The 15,135-nt window shown below is 50.8% G+C and overlaps 2 protein-coding genes across 2 annotated transcripts; both read right to left on the reverse strand.

Annotated features, from left to right (window-relative positions):
• Positions 1-1,119: 1,119 nt before the first annotated feature.
• On the reverse strand, positions 1,120-4,818 carry LOC149359669 (uncharacterized). The gene is made up of 2 exons (XM_089567725.1): positions 4,791-4,818; positions 1,120-1,863 (listed from the first exon to the last, which is right to left on the reverse strand). The coding sequence occupies exons 1-2, from the start codon at positions 4,816-4,818 to the stop codon at positions 1,169-1,171; spliced, it is 723 nt and encodes a 240-aa protein (XP_089423851.1). The 3' UTR covers positions 1,120-1,168.
• Positions 4,819-13,437: 8,619 nt separating this feature from the next.
• Positions 13,438-14,743, reverse strand: LOC149359670 (uncharacterized). The gene has a single exon (XM_089569099.1). It carries the CDS (start codon positions 14,608-14,610, stop codon positions 13,438-13,440), a length of 1,173 nt encoding a protein of 390 aa, XP_089425225.1. The 5' UTR covers positions 14,611-14,743.
• Between the last annotated feature and the right edge of the window lie 392 nt (positions 14,744-15,135).

Genomic DNA, 15,135 nt, shown 5'->3' on the forward strand with positions numbered 1-15,135 from the left:
GAGCTGCCAGGTATCGAGGCTTGCTGTCGGAGGCCGAACGCAAGCGAAGGCTACACCCCGGGCTCCCTGGTCCATGCGCCGCCCCGGTCTTCTGCCTTCCTCCGTCTCGTCCGCCCGCTCGAATCGTCCCTGTCTGTCCTTTCCTCCCGTCGGCTCCCCCTTTTTAAGCCTTTTGCTTCTTTCTTTCTGCAGCCTCCACCTTCGCCGTAGCCGCTGGCTGCTTCACGCCGCCCCCCCCCCCCCCCCCCCCCCCCACCGCGGCGCCGCCCGCTCGCCGCTTCCTTTTGTTCCTTCCGCGCAGATCTCCCCTGGAATCTTCGTGACAGCGTCGAGCCCCCCTCCGTGGCGACACGACGCCAGCCTGCCGCTTCCCGGGAAAGTCGCTGACCGGGTCCACTCCGCGCAGCTCTTCCCTGGAATCTTCGTGGCAGGCTTAATCACCACCGTAGGAGTCGTCGGCGGCCATCCTATGAGCTATGTGGCCTTGTCCCTCCGTGGCGACACGCCGCCAGGATGGCGCAGTCTGCCGCCTCCCGGGAGTCACTGACCGGGTTTGTGTGGCCACTGGTGTACGCGCACGAATCGTCACATAACCTAACCCATACTTTCAGATCACGCAAAAGATTTGGCACAGTATAATTACTAAATTAGCCTTCGGACATTAAAATCAAACAACGTCACTGATATAGGAGGTGTACGATTGAAAGGTTATTGCGCGTTATTATTTCACAATTCGGAATCAACAAAGCCATATTATAGAGTATATTCCCTGCACAGGAACTTTTTTGCTATCACGACTCAGGCAAAACGAAGACACAAGCATCTTCAAGTCTTTCCGCTCTATCTGCTCACTACGAGGCAACCATTTTCGTGCTGGCATATTAAACAAACCAGAAAAGACAATCGTACATAGTTTAACATCCTGTGTGACACGACATGCTCGACTGAGTTTCCTACACGAGACCTCTAGCTTTCCCAATGTCTCTGATCAGATTTAGGAGCAGAATACACTGCATTTTCTTCAGCTCGTTAGTAAGAAACACAGTATCGACTACTCCTCTTTAACAAAACACTCACGAACGGAAGAAATAGACAGTCCGCCCGAAGTCGATAGGATAGGAAAACTTTTATTGTCCAACAGAAAGAGGGTAGCCAGAGGGCTACCCGCCTAGACGACGGCCGAAAGGTCTTGACTCTCGGCGGCGGCTTCGGCCAGTCGGACGAGTTGTAACTGAGTCGCCGGGTCGGAGCTCAGTAGCAAGGTCTCCCATTGATCTTTTGTGTTTATACCTCGTCCCTCCCGGGGAGCATGAGGACATTCCCATAGTATGTGGTCCAAGGTGGCCCTAAGTTCGCAGTTTGCGCATGTTTCTGAAAATTGCCCTGGGTACATAAGACTCCAGAGGGCGGGGTTTGGAAAGGTGTAAGTTTGTAACCGGCGCCAGTTGATGGCTTGGCATCTGGACAAGGATCTATCCGCTGGAGGAAGTCTAGCTCGTTGGAAACGATAGTGTTGTGTAATTTCTCTGTAGGTCACCATGCGATCCCTCTCTGTAAAGACCACCTCGCTCGGGTCCGCCCGGAAAGAAAAGCCTCGGGCGAACTCGTGGGCCGTCTCATTACCAGACAGGGATGCATGTGCTGGTGCCCAGACTATTGTAATTTTCCGGTTTATTACATGACTGCCTAGAATTGTATTTGTTAGAGGGGAGACCCGGCCCCTGCTGAAATTTAGTATGGCGACTTTGGAGTCACTGATGATGTATCTCGCTTTTGTGCCTACACAGGCCAGTGCTATGGCAGCTTCCTCTGCAGTCTCTGGGTTACCCGAGAGTATGGAGGCACTTATTCCGAAGTCGAAAGCTAGAAAAAGCGAGAAAAAATGCATATAGAAACAGTATTGAAAGGGCCGAAGAGAGTACGTTCAGAAGGAAGACGGCAAAGAAGGATAGTGAATTAAAGAAAAGACGGAAGACATTACGTAATTAACAAATGGATCTCCCGGCATAATTAGTGGACCAAGCTTGGAAATCTCTCCGCGCTTAGCGCTCCCAAGACGTGGGCAAAGCTAATATCCGCGCTGCTAAGGTGAGGCACGTCGGATCAAAGTCCTCAAGACAAAGGTAATGCTCGACTAGAAATATAGTGGCAAAGGGAAGCCGAATTACAAAATTTGATCGGGAAACGCGGATTCGGAGAAGGAAAGTGTTTTCGCCATCTGTTTTCTCCACAAAGAGCCGAGCACACACAACGAGCCGGTCATCCTATAAACAATCCTATAAACAAGATTATAAACAATGAGTGAAGAAAGCGTATTTTCTTTCCATGTATTTTGTGTGTTTGTATGTGTTTGTAAAAGAGGCTTGGTGCTCTGAATATTGTTTCTCTATGCACCCATTTATGTCTTTCTAATTTCGTGAGCTTTTATATGTATGTAATTAATTTTTGCTATGCTTGCAATTTTCTACTTTGAAACTGAATTGCATGGATCCCAACTAGCTTTTAGCTAGGGATGCAGATGTTTTCAGAAGCATGCCTTGTATGAATGTTGAGAAATAAAATTGAATCAAATCAAATCAAATCCTGACAAGACCAGCTTTCCCACTTGGCCTTTTTGCTCCTCCTCTTCGACAACAAGCAATCTCTACAGATATCTATTTTATCTGAAACCTCAATAGACTTTCTGAAACCCTTCTAGCCTAACCAAAAAATTTTCTAGAAAAGATGCTTCTCTAAGAGATTATACGCTATTGTTCCGGCCTCATTTGAATACTGAGCTCTTGTTATGGAAGATATCGAACACACTATGGGTCGTTCGCGGGATGTGGCAAATTCTAACGCCGAGGCTTTCAAGCTTTGTTCGCATTGGACAAGAAAGGCTCAGTCTCAATGAAAGACAATCCGACAAAAACTATAATTTCTTCTTCCGTAGTTTAGCTTGCTTACGCTGATTTCTTATGGTCTGCTGCTGCGCAAACGTTCCGTCAGCCGCATGCCGATGCCCGCCTTCTTGTGCGGAAAGGTTTGCCGTTTGATTACCACTCATTTTATTATTGTACTTTATTGTGCCTTTTGCCCGCTTTTCCCCACGCATTTCCGCCTCACTTGAGGTTTACAGCAGTGCCACGGTTGTTGCAACGAAAAGTGGGTAGCCTTGAAGTTACGCAACATTTATCGGATTCTCACTTTCCCCGCGTACACATGTGCTTTCCACAAATGCTTGGTTGGACGCAAGGCTTAACGGTAACAGATCTTCGTTTCCGCATTGCACGCTATCGCAAACTGCGAGAGCTTGTCAAAACTGGGGGCCGTCGTACAGGAGAGAGAGCGTAGTTAAGGCGCTCTGTAGCGTGAGGATTTACCTCATTCATTTCAATTGAAAGGGTTTCAGCAGCGTACGAGCAACGGTGCGCAGACAAACATGACTAACAGAAAATTGTACTGTTCTCCTTTCCTACATCGAAAGATTGATGCTCGTGTTGGCGTCCTCTTAGTTTCCCGGTGTAAAGCAAAAAGAGTTTCGTTCTTTTTTCATAGAGAAGACGCTGAAACAAAAAAAAAAGAATTTGAAAACGCCGTCATAACAGCAAAGTGATTGCTCAGATATGCAAATATCGATTGCGCTGTTTCAGGGTGATGCTATAGATCAGAGACAAAGTCTGGTCTGTCACTGTCCATCTTCTAACCTAACCTCCGCATTGCCTTTTGACATCTGTACAAAGGTTGGAAACCAAGCGTTTTTTCATCGCGCTCAACTAATACACTGTAAAGCAACCAAATTCAGTGGTTCAAATTGAATTATGCAATCGCCTGGAGATGGCATGTTTTTAATCTATTTTAATTTCTATTTTTATTTTAATCTATTTTATTTAACGCATCTATTTTAATGCTGCCACATCTCACGCGTTGTAACGGCCGCCGAGGTGGCTCAGTGGTTATGGCACTCGGCTGCTGACCCGGCAGACGCGGGTTCGATCCTGGCTGCGGCGGCTGAATTCGATGGAGGCGAAATTCTAGAGGCCCGTGTACCATGCGATGTCAGTGCACGTTAAAGAACCCCAGGTGGTCAACATTTCTGGAGCCCTCCACTATGTTGGTCGTGTTGTAATGAGGAGTTTTCACGGCACATGGGCCTGGTAAGCAGATTAATTCCAGCGCTTTGATGGGCACCAGCATGCTCTGAACGCAACGGCTATTATTCTGCTGCAACTTGTTGACGAAGGCGGTGTTAATGGCACCACTACTTGTCCTCATTAAATATTCATGCCAGTTACAAAGTTGTGACATGACGCAACTTACTTCTACCACAAGTGCTAGTTGGTGCTGCTACTACCGAGAAGTTCGAGGGTGTTTTGCCACTTCTGCTGGCATGTGCACGAACTGTGATCCTGTCTTCAGCAGAAATAAACTATTAAAGCGACCGTAAAAGATTAGCTAAACCCGAAACATTATCGATGCTGCCAAATCTGATCAGTTTAAACAGGTACGATTGAGACTGAAATAAAAAGAAACCAATTGCAGGTGCACATGCACAGGGCTATAACAAGCGTAGCCGGAGCATATAGCTTTCAATACGGACCCTGCTCAATCCGGTTGTAAGTTTTCGCTGCACATATTGGCATGGGCAAGGGATACATATGGGGACCTCGATCGTGCGACGGCTGGAACGAGCCTCAGCGCTGGAAAGGACCCCTTTGACCTGCGAAGTTCTTGCCGGCCACCTTTTCACGTACTGACGCCATTTTCCCGCTGCAGTAAATGCCATCCACAGGTCGTTTGACATTCCTCACGCAAAGCAAAGAACTCCTTTCCAGACATTTCCCTAAGTATTTTCAATAGCCCCTGAACTCTTTGTATGCGCCAAACGGCACTTTTAACGCTGAAAGCGTGAGATGTGAAGAACAGTGGGAAGAGTGCATAAGCGCGAGTTTGAATGGGCAGCGAAGTGGTGCGAAAAGACACGGTAGCGGCGAGGGGTGGCAGGCTTCAGGTGAACGCTTTCAGGTGACATCGATAGGTGGCACTGGTGCTAACGCTCTTGCGAACGCTTCTCGATCCGAATGAGGGACAATGAGCAAAACGTCTGCTTTGTCCTCTGGGCTGCCAGTGTTATGGACCTTAGGAACATAAACACTTGAGTGCAGTGGGGTCGTGCGGGCACCCTGGGGCGTGCCCCGAATTCCTGTTGTAATAAAGTTTTTCTCTCTCTCTCCGGTGAGTGAGAGAGGAAGAACTTGGAGGTGCCCAAGCCTCTTCCAGGGCTGTCCTAAAGTGGCGTGCACTTTCACCTGGGTTTGATTCGGGAGGCGATACAGCGGCACCATCTACCCGGCGTTCTCTTTGGGGCTACATTCGTGGAGCGCAGTGCAGGTTGTTCCGGCTCGGTGCGCCTTACTATCGCCCGTGTTCCGCACTTGCTCACGCTTCTCTGCTTGCGGATAATTGTTTTACGCCGCGTCGCCAGGGTTAAGAAGCCGTGCTTCAACGGAAAGTTCACTTCTTTCGTTTTTATTGCTGTTGCTGCTGTCCGTAAGTGCTTGAAACCCAACGGAATTTACGTGCAGCCGCTGCGAATCAACTCGTTCGAGCTTTCTGCCGTGCCTGCATGCATTGAGTCATTAAAGGGAAACTGCATAGGTTTTAGAAATCAACGAGCTTAAGAGGGTCGAATGTGTGAAACTTACAGGTAAAGCATGCGAAGTCTTTTTGGGCTAGCGCTTTAAATAGTGAAGTAGTCGCTGATTAAAATCCGGACGCCCTTCAAGCTTCTCCGCCGCGCACAACGCCAAGTGGGGGGGGGGGGGGGGGGCATGATGACGTCATCGAAGGTATCGGTATACATTTCCAACGCGCAAACGCCTGCTTTGAAGGAAAAAAGCAATGCCACCGAGGGCAAACCCTGCCGAGAGTTGTTTGGCAGCGTCTAACGAGTCAGGGCAGGGTGTGGCTGACGACAGCGGTAATTGGAAATCATACCTTCCGTGACGTCAAGCTGAACTTTCTTGCACACCTCCACTGCATTGAGCAGAAGCGCAACATTTAATCGTCGATTACGACACTATTTCAAATGCTAGTGCAAAAACAATTGGCATGCTTTACCTACAGCCTATATAGATTTGAATCCTTGAATATCACGAAATTCTCAAAAAAGTGCTGCAGTTGCCCTTTAAGGCTCGCGGTGCGGGCGGGAATAGCGCGAGCAGTGTTTTACGACCATGCGAGTTCATTCAGACTCTCTGCGCCAATTAAATGCGATCCATACGCGGGCATAACAGCGCCCAAGTTGGCTATCATAAAGGGCTGTGTCTGATAAGGCCTCTGTTTTACTGTCTATATGTGAGCGGCGAAGGAAAGGCTCTGCCAGTTTAGGAGAGCAGGCACCTTTCTACGCCAGGATGCGCCATGCCATTCAACGGTAGTTAGATCAAGCATTCTATGGGTGCATCCTCGAAGTACCCTTCGACAGGTGATTGCTTCAAAGTTTCGATGCCTTTGCTTCCGTTTACTCCTTGAGTACAGGCTGCCGCCTTATATGCTATGTTGCTACAAGTTTATGCATTGATTCCACAAAACTTTTTCAGCGATGCGCAAAAACACAAAAAGATGCAGCCACACTGCCTTCAAAAGAAATGACTAAGACAGTATTATTCTGTCATGAAGTAATGGAACGCCAGAAGAAATCAGAAGGTGTAGTAAATTGTGAAAAAAAAAATATTCCTGAGCCCTTCCTCTAGTTGTGAGCGCATTCATAGTTTAGACGAGGTAACATAAGGGACAAAAGTCCCCTATCCCTGTCCGTGTTCCCTGTCCGTGTTCCCAACCGTGCCGCAGTGTACGCGGGGGCATCTTGACGACGCGCTCCTGGTGTAGATTGAGACCGCCAGGAATCTCCGCACCATTGCTACATTGTCAGGAGGCGCCTCCATGCACTGAGGCTCAGCTCAGAACGTGGGGAGAGGGGATCAATTAATTTGTCCTTAATAGTGAATGGCTGCGGTTGTGGTGGTATACCTCCTGTATAATTAAGGGATCGCTGATACAATAAATGCAGCCTTATTCATCGTGTAATAGGCAGCTTCCTCGAAAACAGCTAGCTAGCTCCAATCATCTAGCTACAAGCTTCTGCATGCATCATCATGCTTGCTTATAGCATTGGATTAAGCAAATCTATGAGCACAAAAAAACGAGACACAAACTCAAAACACAAATACAAAGAGAAGGCAGGTAAGATCTGTGATATGTTTAGTCATAATTTGCAGCCTAAAAATCACAGCACAACCAGACAGCTCCAGCTATGATTTTGTGAAGGCAGTTGCTCTTAACCCTGAAGATTACTATGATGCTTTTACTCTACAGAATGGTTTTAGTACAAGACGGAGCCTCACACAGGCGATTGGTGACTAGCGGCTAAGCGATGCGGCACTGCCCTGGGACGGCAGGTCCTGCCACCGGTGGGTCTTGTGCGATTCATGTTGCCCCGAACACCTTGCATTGCCGACATTAATTTAACCGCCACCTGCCAGGCTGCACGAAGAAGCAATCTTTTGTGGATACCATTGAGTGTTATGCCATACACACAGACGGGTTATCATTCAACGGGGTAAGTAAGTCTTAAGTTTTAATTAAATGGTATTCTATCTCTTTGTTCACGACTGAAGTGAACGTTAAACCTCTACAATATATTACCATCACAACGTACAGTAGAAGCATTAAGTGCCTTCACAAAGAAAAAAAAATCAACTGCACACACAAGCCATGGTGTCGTATTTCTGGCGTTTTTCGCGCTTCTGCCGCTGGTAAACAAATGCCAACTTTCCAAATCAGTCATTACGGCTTATCTGACGTATAACAGGAACAAAGGAACAGAAGGACCTGTGAATACAGTAAGATAAACACATTTAAAGGCATGCAAAGTTACAGTAACTTCTGTCCTAAAGCGGTGCTCCGTGTTCTAAGTGAGACGTTCAGAGTAAAACAGCAAATGAATAAGCGGGAGAAATTATCAAACTAAATAATGTCATCATCTCACAGGGAGAGCCATCCCCGACCGAGCATTCAGAAGCATCAACAGTGCTGGAAAAGGCGGCAGATGCAGAAAGCCGAGATGGAGAATTAACGGCAAAAAGAAGGAATATGGGGGCCCAGCTCACTGCCGAGCTGTGATAAATGACTCGGCGAGGCTACGCCCTGTTGCCTTCTCTAGCAATACACTTACGCACGTCCGAAAGACGACTTTCCAATCGCTTTCCCACGCGTTTTTGTAGGGTGGGTTTCTTCCCACGAGCCGCGTTTAACTTTCCCTTTGGGCACGCTCGTAATGATTAAGAAGTTCCGCTTCGTTGTTACTTGTCGACACTTCTTGTCCGAAGACGTGTGTGAAAGGAGATAAGAGGGGACAGTGGCAGGGATGCTCGTGTGATTCTGAAACGCAGTGTAGTCTGCACTGTAACAACGTTCACGCCTCTACGTGGCACTTGTGGCCGGCGTACTGCGACCGCCGCTATGGGCGAGGCTGGTGCTGATAAACGCACTAGAGGTTCAGTTACACTACACATAAATACCCCCGAAAAGCAGAAGGTTAAACAGCCGTCACCGTATCCCAGTTCGTAGAGCACGGGACGCGAAATGCGCAGGTCGTGGGTTCGAATTTTACAGGCGGCAGGTTGCTGTGTTGCTGCTGCTTTCTTATCAATTATCCCTAAACCCTAAAATAACAACAGTTAATTTCGAAATAGTCAATACTACTGTAAGAAAGAGAATTGGGGTTTGATGCCTCAGCGGGTAGCGCCGACAAAGGTGAGAAAGAAGAAGGAAGACGAAGTAACAAAGCTCTGCTGCGCGCTTGTGAACGCCGGCCTGCTAAGCAGCACTGATAGAACAAGGACTGTGGCCATCCATACTAACTGTGCGAGTCCCCACATTACACTACAAGTAAAAAAACATTCCTTATGCCCCCTTGTTTTGGTGACTGTTGGCTTCCGTCATGTATCTCATAACAAACACCTCTTTTCCCTTCTCTACTTTTAACCGGTTCAACCAGGGTCTCAAATGCGGTAGACTTGGTTCCCTAAGTAGCATAATTTAGTTCTCGCAGACCCGCCTTCACGGTTCGAACACGTTTCTAATACAACATGCACTGCGTCCGCCTCAAAGTTGAAGGTGGCGCTGGTGAACGTTCATAAGGTTTAGTTACACTACTCATCACTACTCCCGAAAACCAGAAGATTCGACAGCCATCGCCGTACCTTAGTTGGTAGATAACCGGACAGAAATTCGGAGGTCAAGGGTTCAGATCCCACTGGTTGCATGTGTGTGTTCCTTTCTTTTGCTTTCTTATCAATTATCTTTATCTTTAAGCCATAAAGTAATAACACTTAATTTCCAAGTAATCAACAGCACAAAATTAAAAGAAAACAAATGAAGCCTTTTATTAACTCTCTCAGTGTTACATAAGTAACATGGCAGAAAGTATGCAGGGCAAAAAGCGGCGTTGATGCAGCTTGAAAGCCACCCCGCGCCCTCTGCCGTGCCTATAGCCATAGCAGGTGATCACAACTGGAGTGGCAGAGCGCACTCACAAAAGAAAACAAATACAGCCGCAAAATATTGATACGTGGCGGCTAGAAGCAGCAATAGAAAGAGCAGAGGTAATCTGCTACGCAAGGGACCGACGGCTTGAAGTAGTCTCACCGCACACAAGCTCGCACCTCAGCGTCGTCTTCGAAACAAAACCACTTCGTCGTCCTCCCAGCGTCCGTAGCATGACCCCCCTCGCGGCAAAAGCACCGTCCCGGTGCGCACTACACAGGCCAGCTAGACGGCGAGTTGTGAGGTTTGAGGCGGGACACATGGACGATGTCGGTGCGGGGTGCAGCGGCCGGGGATGGCGGATGTAGCGGGGTGATCTCGTAAGTCACCGCGGTCACCGGACGTACGACCCGATAAGGGCCTGTATATCGGGGAAGCAGTTTTTCACAAAGGCCCACACGGCGGGAAGGGACCCAGAGTAAAACAAGAGAGCCAGGAGAGTAGGTGACTTCACGACGACGACAGTCATGACGTCGTTTCTGAATGACTTGGGAGGCTGACAGCCGCTGGCGGGCGACAAGACGGGCAGAGTCGGCGCGAGCGATGGCGTCCCGAGCGTAAGGACTCGTGGAGGCGGTGGCGGGCAGCACACTGTCGAAGGGCAGCAAAGGATCGCGGCCAAAGAGAAGATAAAAAGGGGAGAAACCGGCTGTATCGTGACGCGTAGAATTGTAGGCGAATGTAACAAATGGGAGGCTAATATCCCAGTCGCGGTGATGGTCGGAGACGTACATGGAAATCATGTTGGTGAGGGTACGGTTCAGACGTTCAGTGAGCCCGTTCGTCTGCGGATGGTAGGCCGTGGCGAATTGGTGACGGACGGAGCAGAAGCGGAGCAGTTCGGCAACCACTTTGGAAAGAAAGCAGCGGCCGCGATCGGTGAGCAGGTGACGGGGAGCACCGTGGTGGAGTATGACGTCGTGCAGGAGAAAGTCAGCGACATCAGTTGCGCAGCTGATTGGGATCGCTCGCGTAATAGCGTAGCGCGTGGAGTAGTCCGTTGCGACCGCGATCCATTTGTTTCCCATAGCAGACACCGGAAAAGGGCCGAGCAGGTCGAGGCCGACACGGGAAAACGGGTCTTCGGGGATGGGAATCGGCTGAAGGTGCCCGGAGGGAGAACCGAGGGCGTTTTCCGTCGTTGGCACAGCTCGCAAGCGGCCACATAACGGCGGACAGAACGGTATAGACCGGGCCAAAAGAAGCGGCGGCGCACGCTGTCGTAGGTGCGGGAGACTCCAAGATGACCGGCCGTGGGAACGTCATGAAGCTGCTCAAGGACGCTTCGGCGCAGGTGTTGCGGGACCACGAGCAAGAGGTCAGCGCCGTCAGGCCGCATATTGCGCCGGTAGAGGACGTTCTCATGGAGCACAAACGGGGCGAGGGACGCATCACAGCGGTTGGCAGTGAGGCGGTCGATGAGGGAACGTAGCGAAGAATCCAAGCGCTGTTCGTGCGCAATGTTGCGGAAGGCCGAGATGGATAAGACGCAGGCGTCAGCCTCGCATTCGGTGGAGGAAGGCGCATCGACAGGGTAACGGGACAAGCAATCCGCGTCCTGGTGCAAGCGGCCGGACTTGTGGACGACACAAAATGTGTACTCTTGAAGGCGAAGAGCCCAGCGCCCCAGCCGGCCTGTAGGGTCTTTGAGCGAAGAAAGCCAGCATAAGGCTTGGTGATCCGTGATAACAGAGAAAGGGTGCCCAAACAAGTAAGGGCGGAATTTTGCAATAGCCCAAACCAGGGCGAGGCATTCCCTCTCGGTGATAGAATAGTTGCGCTCTGACACAGAAAGGAGACGGCTGGCGTACGCAATAACGCGAAGCTTGTTGCGTTGCCGCTGAGCAAGTAGGGCACCAATGCCATGGCCGCTCGCATCGGTCCGAAGTTCCGTAGGGGCTGAAGGATCAAAGTGAGCCAACACAGGTGGAGCAGTGAGGGCATTGATAAGGGCTCTGAAGGCGTCAGCTTGGGGGGGCTCCCCAAGAGAACGGGATGTCCTTCTTGAGGAGCGTGGTAAGAGGTCGGGCTATTTCCGCAAAGTTCTGGATGAACCGGCGGAAATAGGAACATAGGCCGAGAAAGCTGCGCACATCACCGGAGGAGCGCGGAGTAGGAAATGAACGCACGGATCGGACCTTGTCGGGGTCGGGTTGGATCCCAGCAGAATCGACCAAGTGGCCAAGGACCTTGAGCTGTCGGCGGCCGAAGGTACATTTCTTCGAGTTCAGTTGAAGACCAGCGCGGCGGAAGACGGCAAGGATGGCTGAAAGGCGATGAAGATGGCTTTGGAATGTGGACGAAAAAACAATCACGTCATCTAAGTAGCAGAGGCATGTCGTCCACTTAAAACAGCGCAGGAGGGAGTCCATCATGCGCTCGAAGGTGGCAGGGGCATTGCACAGGCCAAAAGGCATGACTTTAAACTGGTACAGGCCGTCCGGGGTGACAAAGGCGGTTTTCTCTCGATCCCGTTCATCGACAGCGATCTGCCAGTACCCTGAGCGAAGATCGATGGAGGAAAAGTAACTGGCGCCGTGCAAGCAGTCGAGAGCGTCGTCAATTCGGGGCAAAGGGTAGACTGAATAACACCATCTGTCGGGCTAGTTGGTTGCGATCCATATGTATCAGCATATGTGTTCCATATCCATCCATATGTGCGAACGATGCGCGAACGATCCATATGTGTTCGCGCTGCTGATACAAAAGGGTAGACGTCTTTCTTTGTGACGGCATTCAGATGGCGGTAATCGACGCAGAATCGCCAAGTTTGATCTTTCTTTTTAACAAGCACGACAGGGGACGCCCAAGGACTACTCGAAGGCTCGATGATGTTGAGGGCCAGCATCTTGTCCACTTCTGCCTGAATAACACGGCGCTCTGCGAGGGAGACCCTATAGGGCCGTCTGTGAATAGGGCGGGCCTCGCCGGTGTCAATGTGGTGGGCGACAACAGAGGTTTGACCCAAGGGACGGTCCCCAAAGTCAAAAATATCACTGTAGGAGGACAAGAGACTGTGAAGAGCTGTAGAATCAGCAGAGGGTAGATCGGCCGCTATCATCCGGGAAATAGAATCCTCACTGGAGGGCTGCGATGTACGGACATTGGATACGGCAGTCGTTGGGTCAGGAGCCAGGACAGAGACTGTGCAATCGGTCAATGGGGACAGATCAGCAAGTGAAATGCCGGTCGGAAGTACCTGAGGGGACAGGCTGAAGTTGAGGACAGGGAGGCAGGTGCAGTTGTTGGTGATGTGTACAATCGTGTGGGGAAAGAGGACGTTACGGTTCAGAATCACAGCGGTGATAGGGCAGGCGACGTAGTCTCCATCAGGGACGGGAGGAGAAGGCGACATAGGGATGTAGACAGCAGCTTGTGGCGGGAGACGAGCAAACTCGGTGGATTGAAGGCGAGGTGAGCTGGTGGAGTCGTCATTGCACAGGGGCAGATCCAATCGGAGAAGGCCTGAGGAACAGTCAATAAGAGCTGAATGGGCGGTTAAAAAGTCAAGGCCAAGGATTATGTCCTGAGGGCACCTGGTCAGGACGGTGAACAGAACGGGTATATGACGTCCGGCAATGCTGACTCTCGCAGTGCACATTCCAATCACGGCAGCGGGGCTGCCATCGGCGACGCGAACCGTGGACATGGCGGCAGGCGTTAAAACTTTCTTCAGACGGCGGCGCAAAGAAGAGCTCAGGACAGACACTTGGGCGCTAGTATCAATGAGGGCGAGGACCGGGACACCATCCACGAGAACATTCAAGAGATTACGTTGGGCAGCGGGGGTCAAGAGAGGATTTTCAGGCCGGGTCAATGATGCTGCGTCACCTCCGGGGGCTGCATCGGCTAGTTTTCCGAGAAGTGGCGGGAGTTCGAAGGAGAAGGGCTGCGGCGTGTGGTAGGAGAACGGGAGCGGCGGCCTAATGGGGAAGGTGAGCGGCCGGACCCACGAGCGTGCGGAGCGGGCTCGTCACGGAGCGGATCAGGACGTGGGGTGAAGCGGCGCGGGCCGTAGTCGTTGCGGCGGTCGACGAAGGAGTAGGGGCGAGGTGGCGGGGACCAACGGCTGCGGCAGTGACGGGAGATGTGTCCGACGCGAGAGCAGGTAAAACAGATCGGCCTGTCATCAGAGGTACGCCATTCGGCAGGATTGCGATATCGGTACCGAGGCGAGAAGCTGCGACTGTAAGTGGCAGCTGCGATCACTGGAGGGTCCGGGCTGGCATGAGCTTTGTCCACGACGCGAGAAGGGACGGCCATGTTCGCAACCTCCTGTCGAACGACGGCTTGGATGAGGGCCAAGGTGTTGTCCGGCAGTGGCAAGGAAGAAACAGCGGGCGTCATCACCTCCAGTTCGCGGCGTACGATACGGGTTAAGTTAGCCGGGTCGGAAGGCTGCCGCAATGTTGGCAGATCTTCACAGGAGGAGCTAGCAGCAGTGTTCGGCAGCCGGTCAAAACGGTGAGAAATGCGCCGGTGTTTGGCTTGCTCGAAACGCCGGCACACCTCAAGAACAGAGGCGACCGTGGAACAGTCTTTGCATAGAAGCAGGTTAAAGGCATCGTCGGCAATGCCTTTCAGTATGTGGCCAACTCGATCTGCCTCGGACATGTCTTTATCCACTTTACGGCACAAGGCGAGGACGTCTTGTATGTACGCTGTGTATGGCTCGGAGGAAGTTTGGGCGCGTGACGCGAGGGCCTTCTTGGCGGCGAGTTGGCGGCCGATGGGTTTTCCGAAGAGGTCGCGGAGTTTCTGTTTACAGATGTCCCATGAGGTCAAGTCCTCTTCGTGGGTTTCGAACCACACTCTCGCGGTGCCGGTCAGATAAAATATGACATTAGCGAGCATCAGCGTTGGATCCCACCTGTTGTGCGTGCTGACGCGTTCGTAAAGGGCCAGCCAGTCGTCCACATCAACGTCGTTGGTACCGCAGAACGTGCCCGGTTCGCGGTGGTGGGCGACGACGACCGCTGGCGGTGTTGACGGAGAGGGAGATGGCTCGGACTCGTTAGACATGGTGGCGAGACGGCGGCCACGGCGGAGAGCCAGCTTGAGGTTGGGGATCGAATTTAGCAACCTCCACCAAATGATACGTGGCGGCTAGAAGCAGCAATAGAAAGAGCAGAGGTAATCTGCTACGCAAGGGACCGACGGCTTGAAGTAGTCTCACCGCACACAAGCTCGCACCTCAGCGTCGTCTTCGAAACAAAACCACTTCGTCGTCCTCCCAGCGTCCGTAGCAATATCTTCGCCTAATAGTTCTGGGAAATTTCTACCTTGCTATCACTGCTTAAAATTATAACGGGCGCATTTCACAATGTGAAATAGCTTTGCGCTCAGTCTACTTACACTGCAAGTAAAGCAAAAGTATGTATACTGTACATATTTGTTGTAATGGCGGTGTCGTTTCGATGTAGATTCAGACTTGCGAATAACAGTGATTAATTCACGCTTTGACAGAGTCGCTTCAAGTATAATACCGTTTTTTTCAATAATATTAAGATAGGGCGCTAACTTTTATATTAGTGACTGCTTACGATA

Source organism: Amblyomma mixtum, chromosome 2 (assembly GCF_055824585.1).
Source record: "Amblyomma mixtum isolate Tamu chromosome 2, ASM5582458v1, whole genome shotgun sequence".
NCBI classification, from domain to species: Eukaryota; Metazoa; Arthropoda; class Arachnida; order Ixodida; family Ixodidae; genus Amblyomma; species Amblyomma mixtum.

What these genes read in the sequence shown, in the direction of transcription:
- LOC149359669 (XM_089567725.1), bottom strand. Translation starts at nt 4,818, where the DNA reads ATGTCTGGAAAGGAGTTCTTTGCTTTGC. An exon ending in AAAGGAGTTCTTTGCTTTGC is followed by an intron (nt 1,864 to 4,790) that starts GTGAGGAATGTC and finishes CGCTTTTTCTAG; the next exon opens with CTTTCGACTTCGGAATAAGT.
- LOC149359670 (XM_089569099.1), bottom strand. Translation starts at nt 14,610, where the DNA reads ATGTCTAACGAGTCCGAGCCATCTCCCTCTCCGTCAACACCGCCAGCG.